Here is a 24424-nt window from a genome sequence, read left to right on the forward strand (position 1 = left end):
TGACTGAGAATTCAACTCAAACGCGGGTAAATTATGAAAAATTCTGACATTCTGTATTAGAAGACATTTTGTAAGTCGTCATGGGTTTAATTTTAAGAAATTTCAGAGTCTTTGCACAAAATTCCAATGCATCCTAATACTGTCGCGTACACGTACAATGTGTAGGCAGTACCTTCAAATAACAAAACTTCCAAAAAGGAAAAAAAATAAAAAAGAAGCATTTCCTTCTTACCTACGCAGCGCACATTTCTCATCTCATTTAATTTGATTCGATTTAATTTAATTTAATTACTCAATTTACACCACCCGTCTGAATGTATTTACATGGTTATTAGGGATTCTATTTTATATGACATTGAATTAAATTTAGAATTTGTGGTCTTACAGCTACTATATTTTGATACGTTTATATGTCTCGGGGAGTATTACATTAAAATGTTGACGTCAGAGAAGTCGCTTTAGTTTGCATCCTAACAGCTATAGTTCTCATACTGTCAAAATTCCAATGTAGAGGACGTGGTTGGGTACATTATTGTTGAACTGTAAAATTTGTATTAGTTCGATTTCACTGCTGTACATAATATTTCAATCTCAAAATTGAGTTAAATGTGAATTTTAAGTGTAAGTTTTCTCCGTTTTTCGGTGGATCTATGATCCACAAACGACGAAACCATTATAGCTCATATAATAAAAATAACTTTTCCCAGCGGATGATTAGTCAACGACAAATATATTGACAATTTCCCTCTTTCCCTATTCGAGCACATTTCAATATTTTCGTTCAACTATCTGCTATCTGTATTCACATTAGGTTTTCCTATATGACATTGCAGAGCATAACTTTTCCATGAACGGAACATCAAGGGGTCAATAGATGTAACGTTGAAGGTGTTTCTATGCGGCACCGTGCGTGTGCTGCCCCACTCAGTACCTAGGTTCAGAGTTCACGCGTTCAATCTCTGCTTTGTTCAGGGTATCATCCGATATTAGTTCTCCTTATTAAAACAAGTCAGTGAGACATTGCACTCAAGAAATTTGAGTTTGTATACCGGTAAGATATGCGATCTTTTACAAAATGCAAAGTTCGGTATACTTGTAGTCAGAACCATGGTGAGCCACAACTTCTCCTTCCAATGTACAACTATGAGGGCGTGCAAGAGTTTGTCACAGGAGTAAACTACTGCTATTCGATAACAATTGGTGGAATGGGCAAAAGAGCAAATTAGTTACTACAAAAGCGTGTTTTATACTGTTTATTTGGAACACTTTACTCTGATAATGAGAAATAAAATAAAGGCAAGTCTAAAATTCAATGACCTACCAAATAGCATGCACGGAGGTATATTAGACTAGGATGGTTTTGTGATGATTTCAGAAAATACATTCGGATATATTGTCCTTAAAGTTCTTCGATTGTTTTTAAGTTGTTACAAGAGAAAACGTGACCAGAATTTGATTTTCCATCAAAGAGCTATTTCTGTTAAGCTCCAAAACACACATTTATTTCGGCTGCAGAGGGCGCTTTCATAAAGAGAATGCTATGTTTTTTCTCGTGGTAATGAAAATAATCATCAGGTATGAGTCAATTCTAAGTATTCAAAGCAATCACATGGTAGACCTATTTTTGACGACAGAAGAAAAATAACAAAGCTTAAGATTTCGCCAACAATGTATGAAAGGTTATTAAGTAGTTCGTAAGTGTATGAATAATATATACCGGTGACTTTAGATGATTGAACACTTTTTTGTTAGTCTTCGCGACACATATCTATATTTGACATCCAGAGTTAATGAAATAAGGTAAGGGTTTGTACCCCTGTTGTGTAAAATCTGTCACATTTGTTCTGGCAGTGGCATATTTTTATACATTGTCAGTATTTAAGTTCTATAATTATTGTGTGCAGATATTGGTGCTCTTTTTGAAAAATAAGTTTCTTGCAGTTACTTGAGCTAGGAATAAGCTTCGATTTGATTGATACAGGGAAGCGCTGTAATAAATATTAAAATATAAGTCAAATTTTAATAATATTGAAGACTTCAATAGAAAATATTACTCATGCAGACGCAGAAGCTAAAGAGTCACTGCGGTTTCATGTTGTGTTTGTAAAACCTACGCCCTCTAGAGATAAATTTGACTTGAAGGTAAATGTCTGTTTGTCCTGTTCTCACTTTTTTATCGTATATCAGATATCAAGCAACAATTGCCCAAAATGGGGAGTCGTTGGACCGCAGTGAGAGGTTTATTTTGGAAAATCACAACGTAGCTCCGGGGGAGTGTTTTTAATTCAACCCACGTTACACGTTTCAAAATCTGTGACTTCCCCGAGGAACGTTGAAGTGATGTTTGTGTTTCTGTGCTTGATTCAAAACACATGCCAGATTCATAGAGATCTCATCAAATAGTACCACAACACTTCATTGTCTTGAGGAAAGTCATTTTTCTTTCCAGTTGCCGACTTGCAATAACGGAAACAGTGAAGAAATGTGTCAAGATGCTGTCTCATTAGTGAGTCTGATAAGATAAGCTCTCTGACACAGAGCCTGCAGGGCTATGACACATGCAAATTACTTACTTTTAAATAATTTATGAAAGCAATAGCAGTTTTAATACTTGTTATACCTGCATACCACTCATTCGAAACCGGTCAATTTATTGGTCATAACATTTCTTACAATTTTGAAACAAAAGTTTGAAAAAAGACGGCCTAATATTTGGAATCGCAAGGTCTTCCCTCAAGTTTGGATTCAGAATGTCCTACTTTGCGATTATTGTTCGTACTCCCGAAAATGTTATAATGCCTTGGTAAGCCATTCTCGAGCAGTTCCCTATTTTATTATCGTTTTTAGCCAAAAAGACAAATTTAAAAAAAGAAAATACATTTACTGATTCTATTTCACGAAAACGTTAATCGGTAAAATCGCACATGATGTAATTTTGGGTAAATCTTTGCGGCAAAAATAAAAAAACATAACTCATTCGTTTACAAAATTCGACTGGCACACTGCGTTGTGTCTATGTACTGCCACTCTCGCGCTTTCATTCTGCATTTAATGTAATGGGTTTAATGAGAGAAAAAGTAAAAGTAAAGTGCCGTGAATGATGTTATGCTGGAGAGATATAAAACTGACGGCAGCAGATTGTAATCGATATTCAGGGTTAGTCCAATTACTTTAACATCAGCCTCTTAAGGTAGTATGCACCTCAAAAGTGAAAGACTTAAAATTTGGCTCAAGCTTTCCTCAAGGAATCTTTCAACCATTCTCTTTCAAAATCATAAATAAAAAATCAGGGGTCACCGTGCAAATTTTGGTACTAAAACAAATTACTCAAGATTTACCGATATTTGAAATTCAAAATGGCCGCCATCCCTGCGTTAACTCTAAGAAGGAAAATAAAATTTTCGATTTTCAAAAAATAAGCCGGTCAAAGTCTTTCTTCTAGTACACCATGAGTTTGAAAATGAGCCGCCACAAGTGGTGGACAAGTAAAAGAATTGTAAAAGTTTGAGAGTCCGACTTTCTGTCCTCGAGGCACATTCTACCTTAAAGGGCATGTGACCCTTTGTGTAAGAGTATTTTTATTATTATTTGTAACACAGATTCCATGACACGCACATGATCCCCTCCTCATCGCCAGTCACTAGTTATTGATAGTACACAATGATATCTCTTATCTGGCAGTAGATTCTGGCTGTCGGCTTCCTGTCTTTGTTACCGCTTTTCCGTGACCCTGTCCTCGTTCATCTCTGCAGGCCCGAGTCGTATTCCCTCTCTCTCCGGATTGCACTGACCTCAAGACTGTCCTTCGATAAATAGCCTCGCCTAACTGTCTGGGTCACCCTCTCAAGGTGACGGTTAGTTCATAACAATTAGCTGCCGATTGGGGGGAAAAAGATAAAGGCTGACCAATTGATGATACCAATCACAAACACGGATCAAAGGTCAACACACTATTGATCATGATTAGCGGCATTGTTCAAATTTGTACAAGTACTTGGCCTCGAAATATTTCAAATGTATAGACTTAATAAAACGACTTTGTGACGACGTCAGCAGAATTTTTATCCTCTCCGTATAACACAGTTATTTGATTCACTTCTATAATTCCGATTAAAAGTGCCTCTTTTTCATCGGGTAGTAATATTTTTATCCATTGTGTTGAGAATTGTGAGCAGTCTTGGAAATTCTGAGTTTTTGCATCATATAATGACGGCAGAGAGAACAAGAAACAAAGTTCACTTATTGTTTGGACGAAATGCACACAGATGGTCGTTAGAAGTCCTCTGTAAAATTTAAAGCGTATAGAGGATTAATTTCCATTTACTCTTCAAAAGTTTTTCTTCAAAGCTAAAACTATCCTAAATGCTCACATTATTCAATCTGTTCCAAAGTAAGCGTTACAAAAACAGAATTACGTTACGGTAGCAGAGTTATGCACTGGTATAATTATACAACACTTTACATAATTATTACATATTTTGAACCGTGTAGTAACTTCCTATCGACGCGGTGTTGTGACTTAGGCCTGGAGCTTGTATGGCATTGAGTAAGTTCACAAGTTGACATTAAACAGTGCTATGGGTTTACCAACATATTTTTCAAAAACAATTTCTTTGTTTTAGATTAAGTATTTGAAGCTCATTCATAACCTCTGAACTTTTGCGCAAACAATAGCACCCAATCTGCAATCTCTAATTTGTCTCAATCCAAGATTATAAAGGCGCAAACGGTGGAGCGTGTATCAAGGTGACCTACTTGACAGCTGACCACTTAGATGAGTAAATAAACCACAGACAAACATCGTGCGTTAGTCTTTTGTTTTTGCTGGCTCACTCCAGCAAAGTTTTAACTCTTGTAGCAGGTGTCCGGGCGCGCGGGCCAAGACTACATACAGACCGTCTGTTGAGCGATTCGACTTTTAAAGTTGGTCTTTTCAAATTCGTGATGTTGATCGGCGTTTTCTCACTGTTTTCCTTAGCGCTGTTGTCTCTTGCGAAAGAGAGGCCCCAGAAGAACTCCGGCGATCCATGTGACGATGGTGAGTTGAACTTTTTTAATCGTGTTGCGAAGTTGTCCTCAGTTAGCCCCGTGTCGTATCACATTTCAAGTTGAACGATCGGAAACCCTGGGAGCTTACTTTGATTTGTGAGTTGAGGAGAAGGGTGTTGAGAAGACTCCTACAGTATCGAATAATGAAATCAAGGAGCAACATACACGCCTTCAAACGGGCTGATCACAGGCGCTCCTTAGCTGGGTAGTCTGCTAAGAAGATCAATTTTCGGATTGATCTCTTGATCCCGTAGTCGATATGCCCGCCACTGCAATCTAAATTATTTATTATTATTATTATTTAGATTATTATTATTTATTTTATTATTTAGATTGCAGTGGCGGGCATATCGACTACGGGATCAATAGATCGATTCGAAAATTGATCTCCTTAGCAGACTACCCAGCTAAGGAGCGCCTGTGGGGCTGATCACAGGAGAGAGAGCGAATCGACAGACCCTAGTGAACTTACCGCCGTTAATTTGTCCGTGTTAAAATTTCCACGTGCACCATAGACCCTCCAAAAACCTGCTTTTAATACACGTAATGTATGGACTTTGACAGCGGCGGACTTTGTGGGGAGATAATCTTTTGGATACACTTGCCGCTGCGTTCCTTACAGTTAAAGTGTTGAATTAAAATTTTTCAGACAGGAAAACTACTGCGTCGTCGTTGTCTGCACAACACGGTGAAAAACACATAGTCGTTCTCAGAGTACATGAGTAATGGAAGCGTCCATCTCATTGAGTTCAAGGCTAGATCAGTATTCGGTTCTTTGAATAAAATCTCACGTAATTGTGACCCATTGTACGCTGAGTGGCAGTGCGTAATGTGAAGAAATCTTTGAAGGTTACATGTAAGAGTTATTAGGCATTGTGGGTAGACCCTGAAGCCAGAGCTTTTGTATACCTGGTATGCGCCATACTTCCTATTAGCGATAGTTGTAGCAGCACAAAAAACAGACAAGAAAACGAAACGGAAAATTCCTTTTATAGGTTAATTAAATATTTTTCATTGTCTTTAAATGCGTTACTTTTTCCATGGAGATAACAGCGGTAGCGATTGCACCTCCTTGCGCTTTCCCAGCTAGTAAAAAACAGTGAAAAGGAGAGATTCTTTGAAAATGAAGATGAAGAAGATACCATACCATCAAATATGATAACCATGGGGTCGGACACCAGTGAATATCATTACCAAAGACAATAAAAAAGAATACTCTCCTTGATATTGTCTACCAGCTAGTTAAATAAAATGTTTTCCGAGCGAATTTTCATGTTTGTGGTCCTATCACATATCGAAGCCAGAGTATTCAAGTTTGTCTAATCAAAGGAAATAATTTCTCAACGCGGGAAAAATTTCCATCATAATATCTCTACCATGATATGCATTAACTAATATACTTTTTTCCTTATAGATAATGTTGTAATAGAAGGTGACATTGCCATGTCTGCCGACGAATACATTCTCAGAAAATTTACCAAGCATGTGCCCAGGGGCAAGCGGGCTGTGACAAGTATATCGGAACGGAAGTGGCCTAATGCTACAGTTCCTTATAAGATAAACAAACAGTTGGACAGTAAGTGCTTTGTTTGCTTTCGTTCACATGATCAGCTTCCGGTTATCTTGTGGTATTTGTGCAGAGGTTGAGCAAGTTCTGTTCTGGGAGTTAATGCAAATTTAACTTAGGGGAGAACCATTTTATTTCTGGGGGGAGTGGAGGAAATGGGTATGTTAGCAGTTTTTCCCACAAAATCTTCCATTCCCCAGGAAATCAAATGGTTCTCCCCTTAGTTGCTTAAAATCTGATCTGTATTCTGCTCACTCTAACCTGGCTCACAGTCTGACGTTTGTGTCTCTGTCTTGGAGCCCAAAGGTAGTTCATGTTGTGAAATGGAAAAAAATAATTTTTTTTATTTTCTCAAATATTAGACTCTAAGAATTTTGCTTATTCCAAGAATTTCATAATTAGCCCCTATAACCGGTAAATTAATAACGAACTCTAAACATTAATCATAATTTGTGTAATTAGGGTAGAATGCACCACTGAGACAGAAATCTAAAAGTTTTTTACAACTCTTTTTTGTACACCACTTTGGGGGCTAATATTGAAACTCGTGGAGTAAATAAAATTTTCAATGACTTATTTTGGTGAAAATTGAAATTTTACTTTCCCTGAAGAGTTAACACAGGGATGGTAGCCATTTTAAATTCTGAGTGTCTGGAAATATTTGGTAATTTGTATCTCTTTTACAAAATGTTGCATGCTGACCCCTGATTTTTATTATGGTTTTTAAACAGGAATGGTTTTAAGTTTTCTTATTTAAGCATGAAACAAAAGATTAAGCATTTCAATATCATAGCACTAACTACCTTAACCTGATCTAGGTTACAGCAAGCAGAATGCAGATCAGAGTTTGAGCCGCAGGGGTAGCAGCCATTTTGAATTTCAATTTTTGGTAAATTTATGATAATTTATTTCTGCTGTACCAAAATTGCACGGTGACCCCTGATTTTTTATTCAAAATATTGAAAGAGAATGGTTGAAAGTTTCCTGGATGATAGTTTGAGCAAAAGTTTCAGACTTCACTTTTGAGACGCATGCTACCTTAACACCAACCACGACCCTGAATGCCAGGAATTTTGTGCCAGATATTTTACATGTCCACAGCATATTTGGTACAGCAATTTGACAACGTTGTGGTAGTGCTGGGTATAATTTGGCCAATATTTGAGAAACTGCAGCATATTTGCAAAGCTGCAGGCAATAAATGAAACAAGCAGTCATAAATAAAAATATTTGATTATTGTAAAATCATAAATGATGTTGCAACCAATGTGGATTAGCAAATTTATTGTCTAGAAACTCTCTGAAGTATGTTTTTGGTATGACACCAAAACTAAAGAGAGGTTTGAGGCAAGCAAATTTAACACTTCAGGTAATTCTGGTACTTTTTGTCCAGATTACCAATTGAGTGTGATCAATCAAGCTATAGCACACTGGGAAGAACACACATGTATAAGGTTTGTCTCAAGAACCACAGAGGAAGACTATGTTGAATTTGCAAGAGGAAAATGTGGGTGAGTTGATAAAAGTTTATGGTCAATTTTTGTCTCAATAAATATTTTGTCCAGACACTTTTCTTTAAGGTGGCATTGCTCATAATACAGTATTTTTTGTTCAAAAACCCTTTTTTTGCAAAGATTCATTAAATTTTCATTAATTTGTAAATCCAAGATTAAAATGTTGGTTTGGTTCATCTTTAATAGAATGACAAGCTGCCGCCAGTTGGGTGAGAAAGAAGGGTAAACTTATGCAAATTTATGCAAATAATCTGATACATTGGCTTCTTTTTTCTCCCTTATCATACATTTAAAATAAAGAATAATTTCAAAAAATACTCTGGCAGGGTCAAATTTGTTGAGATTTTTACATTATGTACTTTAAATACTAAATAACAACTCTACAATTTTGTTTGGCAATGAAGTTCTCACATTTTGAATGAAGAGTCATGTAAGTTTTGCTTGTCACCATTTCAATCACTTTTTAATGAGAATAGATGATGCAAAATAAAATTGTCTTTTTTTGTACATAAACTCTAGTGTCAAATGAGATATTAAATTTCATAAAGTGGTATCAAGTTTTTGACATAGATTTTTGTCATTAAAACAAAACTTCAGGTTTTCTACCCCAAATATATACCCCTTCATGCTTCAAGTAAACTATTGCTACAATATCAGTTTTTGATTAAACATTTATGTACAAGGGAAACCTAATTAAAGAGGCTAATCTTAATACTGAGTGTACATATTAGTACTCAGAGATAATATGACAAAAGAGCATGTGGACTGCCACAGTCTTCTTTAAAAATGCTGATATTTTTTGTAAGAGCTAAATATCCTCCTTGATGAATCCAATATGATTTTTTTGTGTTTTAAAATTGTATCATAGATATTTTAATATTAATACCTGTAAATGCCTTTTAGTCTTTTGATACCAGAGCAGTTTTAGCATAGCTCATGGTTAGCTAAACAGATTGAGAGTGGTCTCTATATGATAAGTGATCACACAAGAAACCAATGCCACACAGTTGTTTCTTTCAAATTGAAATTATTTTCATTCCAATTCTTTCCGGGTTTACCTTCAGGTGTTGCTCATTTGTCGGTCGCCGTGGTAATGGAAGACAACAAGTGTCTGTCAGTGGATTCTGTACTGAGTTTGGGGTCATAGTTCATGAAATTGGTCATGTGATTGGGTTCTGGCATGAACATAGCAGGTATGAACCTATAGGACTTGGACAAGTTTAGTTTCTAGCCACAAGAATATGTTAATTCTGTAATTAAGGGGCAAGTAGCTGTCACTTTTGATGAGTTTTTTCGCTATTTTTGTTTTGTATGGTTTTGTAAGTCAAATGCAAGTTCTTGTTCTACTCCCTAAAGCATGTTGAAACACCAACTGTTTAGATTGTCCACACCGCTTGTACACTGTACGAGTAAAATTCACCATTGTTTGAATTCTAGTCTAGACCAGAATTCACCGGTCAACAACAGCAATGCGGCAAATTTACAGATTTTACAGGCTGAGTTGATGGGCTGAATATCATATATCTCAACATGTTTTGGAAAGTAGAACAAAAAACTGTGGTGACTGTTAAAAAATTAGTGGGAAAATCATAAAAAAATTACAGCCACTTGCCCTTTAAGTAGACACTGTAATTAAGGCAACAGTTTTTCAAGCCATACTGCAATATTACCGTATTGGTAATTTTACACAGTTATTATTGTTTAACCAATAAACATGTTATGAAAATATATCAATATACTGGTATATACAGAATTTGACAAAAATCACCTTTAAAATGCTCTTAATAAGTACCATGTTTTAGTAGTTTTGTTTTCCAAACAATGAGAGGATTGAGACCACTATGTGACTATGGCTATGCTACATCAGCTGGTCAACGGGTCAAACTATCCACAGATAATGCTTTGCTGACTTTGAACACACCCAAAATATTCACTGTAAAAGTAATTTGGAAAGTATAATTTGTGAATGTTTAATTTTGACAACATACTTGAATATAATATCTTAGTCAGAATGGAGGACTGAATTGCATCGTATGATTGGTTGATGAGTATGTTTGCCATGACGACAACCTTTTTCCCCATTTTTTTCCAGACCGGACAGAGATAAGTTTGTCCAGATCCATGATGAGAATATTCAGAATGACAGACTTGACCATTTTGTGAAGAAATCACAGTTGGAGATTAATTCCTTTGGTCAGGCCTACGACTACCAGTCCATCATGCACTACCCTACCAGGACATTTACAAAGAATGGAAAGGTAAAGAAAATAATTTTTTTTATATTCTGAGAATCAACCAATAAATTATTTCTTGTCATTTTCACGAAATGAATTTTCATGAAATGCTGCACACAACGAAATTAACAACTTTCAGAATTAAGGTAGGACACACCTCAAAGTTGAAAGACTCAAACTTTGCTTAAACTTTCTGTGCAGGAACTTCACACCATTCCCTTTAAAAATCAAGCAAACAACTTAGGGGCCTATGCTGAATTTGGTACTAGAAAAACAAACTATCAAATATTTGACACCGACACTTAGAATTCAAAATGGCTGCCATCCTCTTGGTAACTATTTGGGTAAAATTAAATCTGTGATTTTCACAGAATAAGCTGGTGATTGAAACTCCTTATTTATTACATGAGCTTTAAAATGAGCCCCCATACTTAGTTGACTGGAAATGTAATGTAAAAGTTTGCAAGTCTGAATATCTGTGCCCGAGAAGTATTCTGCCTCCATCACAGTTGCCTAACTACTGTCACAATACTAAATTTTGAGAGAAACTTTTGTGATTTATTCTAATTGTGAAACCAATTGTGTAATTGGGGTGGTGATTCAGCACCTTCTAATTTATACATTTCATGTACTATCTTACATTTATTGACTGACACAGGTTTAGATCCATCTTCACTTTATCATTTACACCAACAGATAATCTGAAAGTCCTGGGCCCACAAGAGACTCTAAAACTTTACTGATTGTACTGATCCTGCAATATTGCTTTCAAGTAATTCTTTGTTGCTTTTCCAATTCCTAGGATACCATTGAGCCGCTGATGCACGGTGTTAAAATCGGACAGCGACAGGGACTCAGTCAGGGTGATGTCATCCAAGCTAGAGAGCTCTACCAGTGTCCAAGTAGGCAAACTTCTTCCAATTCTTTATCTCAGAATAAAACTTTAGGCAACTAAGTGGGCTTGTCTAACTTTTAACATGCTGTTCTCTCCTCCATACCCTTCAGTCTGGCTAGCTTACAGTTCAGTTTTTGTCACTATCTGTGTCTGAAAATTAGTCATTATCGCTGCAGAGCTGCTCAAAGTATTTTCATTCTTTCTGTTTTAGGGAGGATTTTTTTATTTCTTAAAGCCAAGTATTGTGTACATGACTGACCCTCAGCTTGTTGGAAGTTATAAGAATACCATTTCTTATAGGATTTATGCACCAATATAGACAAAGTAATAGATTGGTTTAATTAACACTATGATAAAAAAACGGACCAATCACAAATAACCTTGCAAAAGGACTGCAGGCAGCCTGATTTGCATTCAGACATTGGATTCAGTATAATGTTGTATGATGCAAATTTTCCTTTCTCACTTGATTCCCATTTATGAAATGCAGAACCTGAGTGCAACCAGAACTTAACAAGTAGCACCGGTGGTATCAAGTCTCCGTATTTCCCGTACAACTATCCCAAAAACCACGAGTGCATCTGGATCATCCATGCTCCCCCAGACCACAGGATAGTGCTGAAATTTCTCAAGTTTGATGTCGAGTACAAAGAGAGGTGTTCATTCGACTATGTGGAAATTCGATTCGGAACAAACTCTTCTGCACCGCTGAACGACATTTACTGTGGCGAAGAGACGCCCGAACTAGTAGTGTCATTGGACGGTGCCATGTGGATCAAATTTCACAGCGATAAAAGTATTGTACGTCAGGGATTCCAAGCATCTTATGTAATAGGTGAGTGTATGGCTTATCAAAAATGTTTGTTAGACAGTTTTAACCTATCTACTATATCTTGCTCATTTACATTTACAAGTATTTGTTATCCAATGAAAGTGCTTTCTTGCTAATGGTCATTCCCTGTGAAATGGGTAGAGCGCCCTCAGTGGCAGATAAAAATAATCATTCGGTCAGTATATCTTTTTGCAATTATGAATGAAAATTTACTAACACTGTAGTCAGTCAGTCAGTCAGTCAGTCAATGAATTACTCAATTACTCAATCAGTAAATAGAGTTATCAATTAATATATAAATATATAAACAAACAAACAAATAAATAAATAAATAAATAAACAAATTAATTAAGTCTTCACTGTAAGGATAAAGTACTTTTTGGTAGCAGATGCACGGATGTAAAATTGCTATTCAGTTAGCTATCATCTTATCACCTAATGTGACCACATGATCATATCATGAACATTAAGAAACTCTTTTCCTTCAATTTCCAGAACCAATTGAATCTTCTGGAGCCATGTATCCACTGAGTGGCGGTGGAGATCCAGCATTGGTGAACGCTGAAGAAGCTAAGACGACAGAACCGAGCGAAATATTCTCCCAGGAACAAGAGAAACCATACTCCACACAGGCTCCATGCGAACAAATTTGTTTGTTTTTCCATTTCTGTCGATGCAAAAGCAGGATTATAGCTGTCCTTTCTGGGGCCGAAACTTTGGCCCCGAGATATAACGACGAGTCTGGCCCGGAATACAGTGGAATTGGCACGTCTACACCGTGGAGTCACTCCGATGGAGAGGGTCCACCTTCATAGCTAGCTTTTGCTTTTCTAACTGTAAAATTTCACATTTCTTTTATCTTTCCTTCTTTTTTAATTTTCCATTTCTTGCCTCCACCTCTGCTTTAAAATGCTGCAACTCATGCAAATATGTGCAAAGCATATCAATTACACACTGCAATTATGCTAATGGGCAATTTTTTACATAAATTTACATAAATCTGCCATATTTAACTTTATCCTCCTGCTTGCTTCTTTATGAATAAGGCAGTTTTGACTGTCAGTGACCACTTTCTCTAATTTATACTGACCAACTGCCTGTTGTAAACAGCCTCATGGGAGGAACTATATATGTAAATGCTATATTAACAAAATTTGGAGCATGTTTACTGATTATTTAAATAACATGTTATTAATGATAACTATGTAAAAAGTTATATATAAATATATTCCACTGATAATGGTTTCGCATCAATTTTACTTTCTTTGTGCAATTTACAAATGAAAAGGCTGAACTTCATCCATCCATTTTAAATTGGCAAAAGCCACGACACACTTTTCTTTCATACTTGCCAATTCTCTGTACATGTATTTTTGGTACCGTTCAATGAATGTAAAAAAAAATAGGAAATTAAGCAGCTGAATGTAATTTTTTTATGTGAATTAAAAATATCATGGAGCTTGTGTTTCATAGGAGGAAAAGGACACGATAATAGGTAATACAATCTTGCAATTCTTTTCTGTTTGTGAACAGCGGTTTTAAAATTTGTTTACTGTACAAATACTTTTACCGCAGAATATTTTGTTCATTTTATGCAAATTCTGCAGAAACAAATGTAAAACAATGAATATTAAAGTATATTCGATGAAAATAAAAGTCTGAATGTACAAATTTGATTGAAGTTCAAAGGTCATACCAGGAAAAGTGATTGGAAAAAAGGCAAGTAGAAACAACATGTTCAACTGTTATAAACCTTTTCTTTTCCAACAGAGGATACCATATGACACTGTTTCGAATCAATATATAATCTGCATTCTGGAGTTGCAAGTTGTTTTCTTGTGAGGCCAGGATTTAATTTCTGTGAAAATGTGCTTTAAGCTTCCGCAGTGATTGGTGAGTATATTCTCTCTGGTGCTGGTGAAAATTTTGGAAAATTGAAAATTAGGTTCCCTTTTTTTAGAATCCTTACTTATTCTGAATGGTTTATCATTATGACTAGGTTCAATGTTTTCTACAAACAGCTTACGTCCAGTTGCTTTAACCCTTTCACCCCCATTTCCATGTCTAGTGGTCCAACTTTACCATAGAAAACAATGAATTTGGGACAAACCATGGTGGTGAAAGGGTTAACCCTTTCACCCCATTTCCCTGTCTAGTGGTCCAACTTTACCATAGAAAACAATGGGCTTGGTTCAAACCATGGTGGTTAAAGAGTTAAAGTTGGTTTTCAAACAGTCACAGCAAAGCTCTGGGAAGTGGTAGATATTTGCAAGTGATGAAAAGTTCTGAGCTCATAATACTTACTTGAACTGGTGTGAGGTAGGATTTTCAAACCTGACTATATCCAAAGAGATGTCTACATGGGGACAGCATACCCTGTATGCCTCACGGTCATGGGATGCAATGCTGTCAGGCCTATCTGAATATTGCTATATAAGAGCTATTAAAGAAACTGAAATCCCGAATATTTTTATACATTCATCAGGAGAGATGGTGGTGTTCGTAGCTTGGACAGATGAAAATTGTAGTGATTGTGACATCATCTGTCTTGAATGTTCAAAGAAATGCTACCATCTGAGTATGAAAGGCACAGGTAAGCCAAGGAAGAATAATTAAATTGGTCCTCTGAATTGCTGCTTCTACTTAAAATCAATTTGAAAACTTTTCTGAATTTGGGGCAAATGTATACTTCCAAATTGAAATTATATTAAGTGCAGTCGGTGATGTCAAAGCTTGAAGGTGTCTGTCTGCAACAATTCAATATGACACGTGTCAAGTTCAATGTGTTTAGTATCTAGCTGTGTCTGCAAGCATTCAATGTGATCGGGCAATGAAAACTGAAAAAACACAAACATTTGACCTCACCTGGGAAATTTTTAAAGATGAAACTGCAATTGTTGTACTTTTAGGGCATTTTGTGAAATTCTTAGCTGTAGTTGAAAACATTCCAGTGAGGAACTTTACTGATTTGTGGTAATGGATACCATTTGAACTTATCATTAGAATGACATGAAGGGTGTCATCAATTTAAGCTGTGTGATAATTTAGGAAAGAAATTACCTGTAAGTCTTCTTTGATTGTTACACAGGTGAAAAAAGTACTTGTCACAGACTCCAAAGTTTGAAAGGCGTAGGACTCATGCTGCTAAACAGCGCCCTCTAGAGCTCATTAGGCTGAACCTGGACTATCGGTATTGGTGTAGCCTGCTCCTGTTAAGAGCCCTTCTTGTGCATGTGAAAATTACAACTGCCGAATATGGACCCTCAAATTGTCAACAAGAAACATTACTTCTTTTTTAAAACTGATCTCATAATGACACTTGTCATTGCATATATTAAATGCTAAGTGTATATTTTAAATTTGTTTTGTATTCAGCGTTTTTTAAAAATAGTGTCATTATTTCTTTAAGAATTTTTCATTCTAACTTTTGAGATCTACCATGAATTCAAAATAAAGACAACCTTTTTCAAACAACAAAAAGACTGATGAGTTTTGAAAAGTGTATCATAATGTGTGTATTTTATTATGTCACACATCAGAAATATTAAAACATTACAAGAGACAGATGACAGAATGGTTTACTTCTAATTGATGGTATTTTGGTAAAACAAGGGGCACATGTAAAAACTGGTTGCTGAACAAGAGATCAAAGGTCGTGATTTGGGGGGTGGGGAGGGGCTACTCTTGACAAGAAAATGAATTTTTGGTACATCTTATACAATGTGATGAAGTTTAATAAGATATGCAAAGTTGTGGACTTCCCGGTCAAAACATTTCTATGGAAAATTGCACACATAAATAAGATAGGAAAATTGTTATCCCATTAGCAATGTACAAAACTTTTAGCCATGTTGAGAAAGCTTTAGTCCATCAAAGCTCTGGAATACTCCTCTCACTTCAAGCCATAGAAGTGTGAAGCCTGAAGGTCATGTGGAAAATATTTTTCCTTAATATTGTAGGTTGTGCAGGATTTTGGGAATGGGCTTTGCCATTGGATTGGTTTCCTTGGCATGAGACTGTGCCTGATAGGGTAAACTGTGCAGAGGAACAGTTTGTGCCTGTGGTATATAAACAGTGATACAGGGCTATAAGTGGTAATCTTAAAGATATTGACAATGCATGTGTTCTCCAAGTTGATCACAGAATAAACTTTTCAGTAGCCATGTACATTCTTCTTGTTGCAATCAACAAGCTGGTGATCGGGTAGCCGGAGCCATGGCAAATTGTCCTTCATGAAAGAGAACATCTGGATTACAGAACTGAATGAATGCTTATGTACTATTGCTGTCTATGTTCATTGTAACAGAGTTATACCTACATTTTTGAAACTGAAGCCACAAGTTTGGAAATAAAATGCCCATTCCTTGGGTTTAAATAACTTCATTCCATTAGCAAATGAAAAAAGCTCTGTGATTTCAGACACTGATAGTTCTGAAGATGTTGAATCCATCCTGAGCCGTGCTGAGAATGAGTCCCGGAATCTGTGCGTGCCAATGCACTTCCTTGATGTCAGTCTGTCCCTGGTGGATGAATAACAGCTGAGGTGGAACGTCCACCTTTGATGTCTGTCCCTGGTCTGACTTGTTGGCTTCGTCGTCTTTTTCAAGTGCCAAGTCCCAGAGGGTGATTTGGTTGTCTGCTCCTGACGCGGCGAACACGGTGCTGTCTTTGTAGTTCCATTCCACGGATGTGATTGGCGCCGTGTGGTGTTTGAACTTGGCCACTGCTTGGCCCTTCTGTTGAATTGAAAATGAATAAGCTTGACCATCAGGCAGTCCAAGGGATAATCGTCAAAACATATTTCACCACAACTGACTACATGAACAATAGATGCCACGGGTGGGTATATACAGAAATCAGAGTATTGGGGACTGCTTTGCTGATACGGCAAACCTCTGCATAATGCCCCTTGTTCTTTGCCTGTGCTGTGTATGTTTTAAGTGACAGCCTAATGCATATCTTTTATCAGTAGCTAATCCACAGATCCACCATACATTGACTACTACATTGCCTAAATGGACACCTACTAATTGACTAATCCATGGGCATCATATGATTACACTGAGAAAGTCATCACCTGGTATACCAGTAGGGTGGGTGAAAAATATGTTTATTTGGAACAACTGATAACAAGGTAAGAAAAGAGGAGGCAATTTGCAGAAGTTGACTGTGACATGTGAGAACCCTAATATCAGATGTACGAGACCAGTATTGCTTTGTGAGGGAATACACAGACAATGTCCAGTGGCCCAAAGAGAAATGGAGAAAGAACAGGGCACCTGCAAGATCAGAAATAGAAGTACAACTGCTAGTCCTGAGTGGAGGACTGCTACATTGTAATAATGGTCCTTGATGTATTAACCTTTGAAAATATATCAGCAAACTGTTCACTTAGCTGAATACAATAAATACACCACAAGCTTTTTTTAAATTTTCATTGACCTTTATTAGAAATTATTTTACCATGCCCTGCCCGTCGCATGTTGATTGGTCGAGCTGAACCACGTGACTGACCAAAAATACACAGTAATGGTTTGTTTACATGCCCATGAATATGAATAACAAGATTAACAACTCAAAGTATTGTAACTTTACAGCTCAATCGTAAATCATAATCAATCACAAAATAAAATGGAGCACTTGTAGGTCAAGTTGAGATACTTTTTTCTGAAAACATCTCCGGATTTGTCAATTTTTTACAGGGTGCGTAACAGTGCGTTGCGTATTGCTCAGTTTCTGGGGCCCAGTTGTTGTTCGCTCCTGAAATTTTCAGAAATTTTGACGATTTCTTGGGTTCGCTGATAATATAATGGAAATAACGGACTCCGCTCTGACCATTAACGTTTATTTATTGGCGCGGGCTCGAGGAAAGCCAAATTAACGGGCTCGGCAAGCCTCGCCCGTTAATTTTTGGCTTTCCTCTCGCCCTTGCACACAAATAAACGTTAATGGTCAGCGCGTTGCCCGTTATTTCTATACTAGCACAATAATTGGCCCTCACCTTGAATTGCCTGAGATCCCACACTTTAATCATTCCATCATCCCCGCCTGACACAATGAATGGTTCATTCCCGTTCCAGCTGATCACATTGACATCACTGTCATGAGCCGTAGTTGTCAACATGCAAGCTTTGTGTGGGGCTGCTCTACAGTCCCATATGCGGATAGTCTTGTCCACCGAACACGATGCAAACACCTGGGAGTAAAACAGCATTAACATTTACCAGATCATCTTGGGGATACAACAATATATATTGACAGATATAAGCTTTATAACAATAATAATAATAGTAATGGGTTCTTAAGTAGTGCACATATCCACATAGCTTAGAATCCTATTCGTCCGCTTGCCTTGGTACCTACGACCCAAATACAAATTACATAGGCAATTTCCTGTACTATTTTTATCGTTTTTGGTAAAAAAATCGTGCGAGTAATAAATGGCGAAAATGGCTTTTCCGGGTATAAAGTGACCACAAAGTTAGCGCATATCTAAAAATCATCCTTGGTGAACCTCCCCTTTAAACATGGAGACTACATGTACACATAAACTCTGAACTTTCTGACGCTGAATTGGTTCTTTGGAATGCTAGAATTTTGGAAGCTACATTATCCGTGGACTTTTGACGGAAGGGATTTCAGGTTGACATTGAGTAATTGCCACTCACTGAGGTTTCATTCGGTGACCACTGTATGTCTTCAACAGATTCCGTATGTGCTGTGTACGGTCTCTGATCAACATGCCAGCTACCTCCTTCTGCAGGATTCCACAGATGGATATTCTTTTTACAGTCACCAGTGGCTAACTTGCCTGTAATGGAAAACCAGTGGCATGTACAAAGGGAAAGAACATCAGAGAAAAAAATTCAGAAAGACTTACATAATCTTTTGAAGAATGGAACTTACCATATGTTACAATAAAGCACACCCAGCAATGGTATACCATGAGACTTTGACCAGTTCACAAGATATATACATGAGCGATAGTGAGTGCATATATGAGGTGAACTAGTCAAAACCGAGTGGTATACCGTTGCTGGGTGTGATTTATTGCTATTATATCATAACAGTATATTGAAATTCTGGCATGGAACATCACAAAAGGATTTTCACTCCTGCTGAGAGCTTGTGCGTGTGCCAACCATGCAATATCGTGAATATAGCATGGTTGTTTTCACGTCTCGACCAATCAGATCACTGTATCTGCACCATCAATATACTGGTATGCTATAATTTCCAATTACATGTAGCTAGGTAATTAAAGAGATGACATATAAGATTACAGATTGTAAAGAGTCAGTTCTGATTGAAGCCTCACTGACATTATAAAAGGAACTTTACTCCCTGTGTGTGAAATCATCTCATGCTAGATTTTCTTTGTAGATGTAATCATTTGTGAAAAAAAATGTTGGTTTGAGTATCCATGAATGATGGAGGTTTGTTACAGTTGGAAAATATTGGACTATAAATCACCCATGATAGCGTGAAAAAACAACAACTTTAAAATGATCACTGCATACACCCGTGGCCACTTTAGTGTTGATCGAGCCTGTCTGGTACAAGCAGAATTTCTGTCTGCAGAAGGGTGATAAAACGGTTACTTTACCCTGTATCAGTGGTGATTATAATCCTACTATCAGTACCCGTGGACACGCCGATTACCTGAAATTAGGGAGTGATTATAAAATACACTGTATACAAATGATGTTGATCACAGCATTTGCCCTATCAGTACTCAGTATCTGCTAAAATTCATGTGTTTCAAATGTAGTCAGTGTTAGAGAACATCACACATTTTGTGCCGATTTCAATATTGCAGTGAATGAATACCAACGATACTATAGTGTGTATCGCAAGTGTCGTGTTCAGACTTTGTTCAGACGCGGGAATTGAGGAAATGCCACTTTGAAAATGTTAGCGATTAAATTACAGACATCGCCCGTCTTGACTGCAAAACTTTCGAAATAAACATTCACTTGCACTAAGCCATGTTTCTTTCCTACAAACCGTGAATATACGTACTCCAATTTCACTTGGTACGAGTGAAAAGGTAAGAGTAAAGTACAGTCGGTGTAGCATTTTACATGTACATGTATTCACATGTGTGTAACCATATGAACGACACTTTTCTCATCCCGGTTGAAGGGAACTTGTCCTGATACATATTCATCTCTTCCAAACTTTTCTGGCTCCCTCCACGCTTATCCTTAAAACGCTTGCTTGTTTCTTTGTAAGCTCCTCGTGATACTTCGCTAGGTGCCGGACTGCCACCACAATCTCTTATATTTTGAACAATCAAGCTTGCTACGTCCTCACTGAAGTATTTGCCCCTATGATATATTAGCGACCGTTGTTATTGATGTTCATCGTTGGAGTGCAGACTTACAGCGTGTCTACAGTGCAGTGTTGTGATCGATTTGAATTGGGCAGGCGAGACATTTTAGTAGAACGTTATCTCAATCCAAAAGTAGGGTGCCGATAGTGAACCTTACATTTATTACACCGATCACCACTTTGTTTCGTTTATACAAACAGAATTTCTGCTTGCTGCAGACAGGCTTAATAAAATCAACACTAAAGTGGCCACAGGTGTAACAATTTCATCACAACATTTTAAAAGTTATATAATGCATGAAATGTTTTGTAAAAAATTATGGAAAATCATTGAACAAACCTATGACAGTGGGTGACCAGTCCATTGCAAAGCCCTCAATTTGATGGCCACTGAATGTAAAGAGTGGTTTTGTTTTGTCTTGTTTGGTTAGTTTTGCCAGGAGCTCACTGTCCTCAAGAGCGTCAAAGTGATCTTTCAGGTTCCAGATGTGCACGCTGCCCTTTTCTGACCACGTTGCTGCGATGTGTCGGTCATTAACCACTGTGGCCTGTTCAAAGAGAAGAAAACCTGTACTGTTAAAGTACACTGACTAAATGAAAGGGGATGGTTTGTGTGTCAGACAGAAAGGGAAAAAGAGATTGGGAAAAAAAAGAAAACAGAGAGAGACATGCATGCAGAGAGAGAGAGAGAGAGAGAGAGAGAGAGAGAGAGAGAGAGAGAGAGAGAGAGAGAGATTGGGATAAAAAAGAAAAAAGAGAGAGACATGCATGGAGAGAGAGAGAGAGAGAGAGAGAGAGAGAGAGAGAGAGAGAGAGAGAGAGAGAAAACACACTATATTCAAAACTTACTACATGTACTTCTCATTTTGATGCTTTGTTGAACCACAGTACCTTACCATAGAAATTTGGATTATGCAGTGTTCTCCCAAGACATTTTCGTGGCAATATAAGTAATAGCTAACTTAATGAGTTTCTTTTGTCTTCCTCTACACTTTCAAGACTCAAGGGAGAACACTGGATTATGGGAAATCAGATTCAGAGAACAACAGAGGAAGGGAATTTCATGTCCAACTGTGGATGAATCAAAATCATGGAGAAAAATTGGAATTGACTTGTGATCATTTGGCAGTCTTATCTGTCAGAGAAAACCTTATTGGTGATGTCTTTGGTCAACCAATAGGAAAAATTACACCCTTAAAATTGCGGAAAAAATTAAAAAGACTTGTTCGAAGTACATAAACACTGCAATTCCTGCACATATATTTGCAAACATACCCGTATCCTATTGACAGCTCCATCATGTCTGATCATGGCAGTTTCTAACTCTGGTTTTTCATCCTCATCCTCCTCATCAGAACTATCACTTTCTTCTTCATCGTCTTCATCCATCTTGTCCTCCTTACACGTCTTGTGCAAGTTGCTCATCTTCACCACTATGACATTGTTCAGATGAGCTTTCTCAGCCTGAGTTCCAGCGACTATGTAGCATGTATGGGGATACTGTGTGCGGTCATTGCCGAGCTTGTCCCTCAAAACGTCAAAGCTAAGGCATGGTGCTCCTGGTATTTTGTGATGAAATTAAATCTATTTTTCAATCTCCATATTCTAGACATACCTTACTTTAAAATCAATGTTTCACAGGGATTAAATTTCCAATTTTTGGATATTTGAGACATTTTAATATAATTTAAATTACTTGTTTGGCCAGTAAAACAAGATACAATCTGAGTTAATTTCATCTGTTGGCAAAAGTAGCGGAACTAAATTCCAACAGAATGTTTTATGCTTTTACAGTATCACAATTTTACGGTCGGGTTACATAACCCGGGTAGATCTATACATGTGTAGAGCACAGTAGGTACACTGTGTTTAACAAGGACTCTTTAAATGTTTTAATTTCGTGTAAAACGACAATTTCAAATTCTATTATTGACATCACTGCCATCAGAGAACATCATCCAACATGGAAAACCTGGACTCGACAGGACTGCACTGCTGCAGTGATCATTGAGAGTAACATACAGAAAGGCTATCCTATCCTTCTATTTTACCTTCCCTTAAAGAAAATCCTAGAAATTATTGCAGTTGCGTACAATATACATTCAAAACGCAGATCCCTCTTTCATCTGCACAACAAGCACCTACTTCAGTACCGATCGTTACAAATAGAAAATACAATTTTGACAAACAACAACGATTGAACACACGCACCTGTTTGTGCCTGATGGTACATGTAATAGGCCGATTCGTCCCGCACTAATTCCTCGTCCTCTTCTATCTGTTCACCAGGAAGGTACGCCTTAGTTTCTACCTTATCATCGTCCATACCTTCTTCTTCTCCGTCGCTTTCACCCGCTTCAATCACCTCCATTTCATCACCGGAGTCGTCTTCACCAACAACCTTCGCCATTTTCACATGTGCTGCAAGGAGGTCAGAGGTTATTCTTCCGCCCTCTAGTGTCAAATTGTCGACCACCTTTCACTCATCAGGCCACAAACTTTCAACTTCAGGCATTCTTTGAATTTGGTAAAATAGGCGAAGAAAATTTGTAACAAAGCATTTAGAAATGGTAAGCAAACAAAATGTATACTGTTACACATTATTTCATGAATTTTAAATTATTATTGAATTTATTTTACTAGTTTGTACTCTTCCCATGTCTACATCTCTGAGTTCACTGGTGTTTTATTTTTCAAATCATATTTTTGATATAAATTTATTAATTATGCAACTATTAAACTTATAATTAAAGTAGTTTATATTGATAACGCCTAATTTATACATTTTATACTGAAATTTAGTGTTCAGACCTTATCGCATCAATTTATTTTTACGGATTTTTCACTTTTACAATAATTACATGCACATGTTTACAGATGCACTAAATTCATAGATTTTTGGTATCGTGGTATATAAAGTTATGGGTGGCTACGCTGTGCAAAATTCAGAATCCCGAGGAAAAAATTTAGCTCAAACTCGCTCGAGCTCTTCCGCCTAAAAGTTATGGTCCAATGAAATTGGACTAACTGTACCACCTGACAAATATAACCAATCACTGTTGAGCATGTTACCTCGATACGGAGATACACACAAATGGGAGACATACTGCAACCAGACATGGACTTCAGGTAAGAGAACTACGTTATTTTGTCGTGTCTCTCTGCGAGGACTTCATCTGCGCAACGTTGAAGGTCGGCCTATGCCCTTTAGCGAAAAATATCAACAAATTATCACGCCGCAGAGCCGATCGCTTCTGAATACCGACCCACTGTGGTTATGCCGTACAATAATACACTAGCAAGATTCAATATTGCTGCGAATCCGTAGCCTCTGCCACTCGGGTAGCTTGGTCATTGGAGTGGTAGGGCTACGATGTGTAACACGCAAAATTCGCACAGGATACGGTCTTCGCCAGAAATTTTCAAAGACACAAATGTGACATAACTTTCAAAAGGACCTTGTCCGGTGTTCATATAACCTACCCGCTCAATAGTTACTCGGTATTTGTAATTTTTCTCTCCTCCTAATGGATTTTTCGCAGCAAGACCGACGATCGCCTTGAAATAACCGCCATCTTGAATTTAAAGCTGCTTGACCCATGACGTCATGCAAGTCTCGCAAGTTCCCGTTCGTACTTCATTTGCATTCAGATATCAACAAACAATACGTGCGCTGACTAGTATTGCTGTCTCAGCGTTGTCGGCTACGTTATGCGAATTTTCGCGTGGTAAAAAGTGAATGAATAGAAAGCAAATTACTTTTAACTTCAAAACTTGTGAATAAAAATAAAATATGTAATATGTGTTTATAAATAAAATAAATTGTTGAATGACACTAAACTTGTCCAACTATTATCCATCATGCAAATTATGTTAAATTCCCCTGAGAAATTTTACATTATAGATCATGATGTTCTCCATCACATGTAACACAAAATAAATGCAATGATCCTTTTATTCACCATATCGTAATATCAAACAATCTTGGTAGAGCTGATG

At 37.2% G+C, this 24424-nt stretch overlaps 3 protein-coding genes across 5 annotated transcripts in view; 2 read left to right on the forward strand and 1 right to left on the reverse strand.

Moving 5' to 3' along the window:
* Positions 1-4772: 4772 nt before the first annotated feature.
* Positions 4773-15563, forward strand: LOC139151148 (bone morphogenetic protein 1-like). Of its 2 annotated transcripts, XM_070723712.1 has the most exons (11): positions 4773-5038; positions 6464-6625; positions 8010-8127; positions 9195-9323; positions 10223-10388; positions 11167-11266; positions 11750-12094; positions 12587-13586; positions 13862-13984; positions 14577-14684; positions 15180-15563. In XM_070723712.1, the coding sequence occupies exons 1-8, from the start codon at positions 4945-4947 to the stop codon at positions 12904-12906; spliced, it is 1434 nt and encodes a 477-aa protein (XP_070579813.1). In that variant the 5' UTR covers positions 4773-4944; the 3' UTR covers positions 12907-13586; positions 13862-13984; positions 14577-14684; positions 15180-15563. The 2 variants fall into 2 exon arrangements, with proteins under 2 accessions (XP_070579813.1, XP_070579816.1); XM_070723715.1 differs by lacking the exon at positions 15180-15563 and having other exon boundaries at positions 4809-5038; positions 14577-14686.
* A 28-nt stretch (positions 15564-15591) lies between these two features.
* LOC139151149 (glutamate-rich WD repeat-containing protein 1-like) lies at positions 15592-24012 on the reverse strand. The gene is made up of 7 exons (XM_070723716.1): positions 23909-24012; positions 22637-22846; positions 21701-21984; positions 20766-20973; positions 18760-18902; positions 18093-18287; positions 15592-16827 (listed from the first exon to the last, which is right to left on the reverse strand). The coding sequence occupies exons 2-7, from the start codon at positions 22833-22835 to the stop codon at positions 16507-16509; spliced, it is 1350 nt and encodes a 449-aa protein (XP_070579817.1). The 5' UTR covers positions 22836-22846; positions 23909-24012; the 3' UTR covers positions 15592-16506.
* The window catches only part of LOC139151146 (coiled-coil domain-containing protein 154-like), a 65408-nt gene continuing 64401 nt past the window's right edge, over positions 23418-24424 (forward strand). The window contains exon 1 of one of the 2 annotated variants that reach the window (XM_070723707.1): positions 23418-23554. In XM_070723707.1, coding sequence (XP_070579808.1) covers positions 23520-23554 — 35 coding nt within the window. In that variant the 5' untranslated portion in view covers positions 23418-23519. The remainder of the gene's footprint in view (positions 23555-24424) is intronic. The other variant, XM_070723709.1, reaches the window with a different exon arrangement.

This window comes from Ptychodera flava, chromosome 15 (assembly GCF_041260155.1).
Source record: "Ptychodera flava strain L36383 chromosome 15, AS_Pfla_20210202, whole genome shotgun sequence".
NCBI lineage: Eukaryota > Metazoa > Hemichordata > Enteropneusta > Ptychoderidae > Ptychodera > Ptychodera flava.

Excerpts from the sequence above, each read along its gene's own strand:
- LOC139151149 (XM_070723716.1), bottom strand. The coding sequence starts at position 22,835 with ATGGCGAAGGTTGTTGGTGAAGACGACTCCGGTGATGAAATGGAGGTG. Across the intron at positions 18,903-20,765 it reads CTGGTCACCCACTGTCATAG|GCAAGTTAGCCACTGGTGAC; the intron begins GTTTGTTCAATG and ends TTTCCATTACAG. Across the intron at positions 16,828-18,092 it reads GGGATCTCAGGCAATTCAAG|AAGGGCCAAGCAGTGGCCAA; the intron begins GTGAGGGCCAAT and ends TCAATTCAACAG.
- LOC139151148 (XM_070723712.1), top strand. The coding sequence starts at position 4,945 with ATGTTGATCGGCGTTTTCTCACTGTTTTCCTTAGCGCTGTTGTCTCTT. Across the intron at positions 6,626-8,009 it reads GATAAACAAACAGTTGGACA|ATTACCAATTGAGTGTGATC; the intron begins GTAAGTGCTTTG and ends CTTTTTGTCCAG. Across the intron at positions 9,324-10,222 it reads TTCTGGCATGAACATAGCAG|ACCGGACAGAGATAAGTTTG; the intron begins GTATGAACCTAT and ends ATTTTTTTCCAG.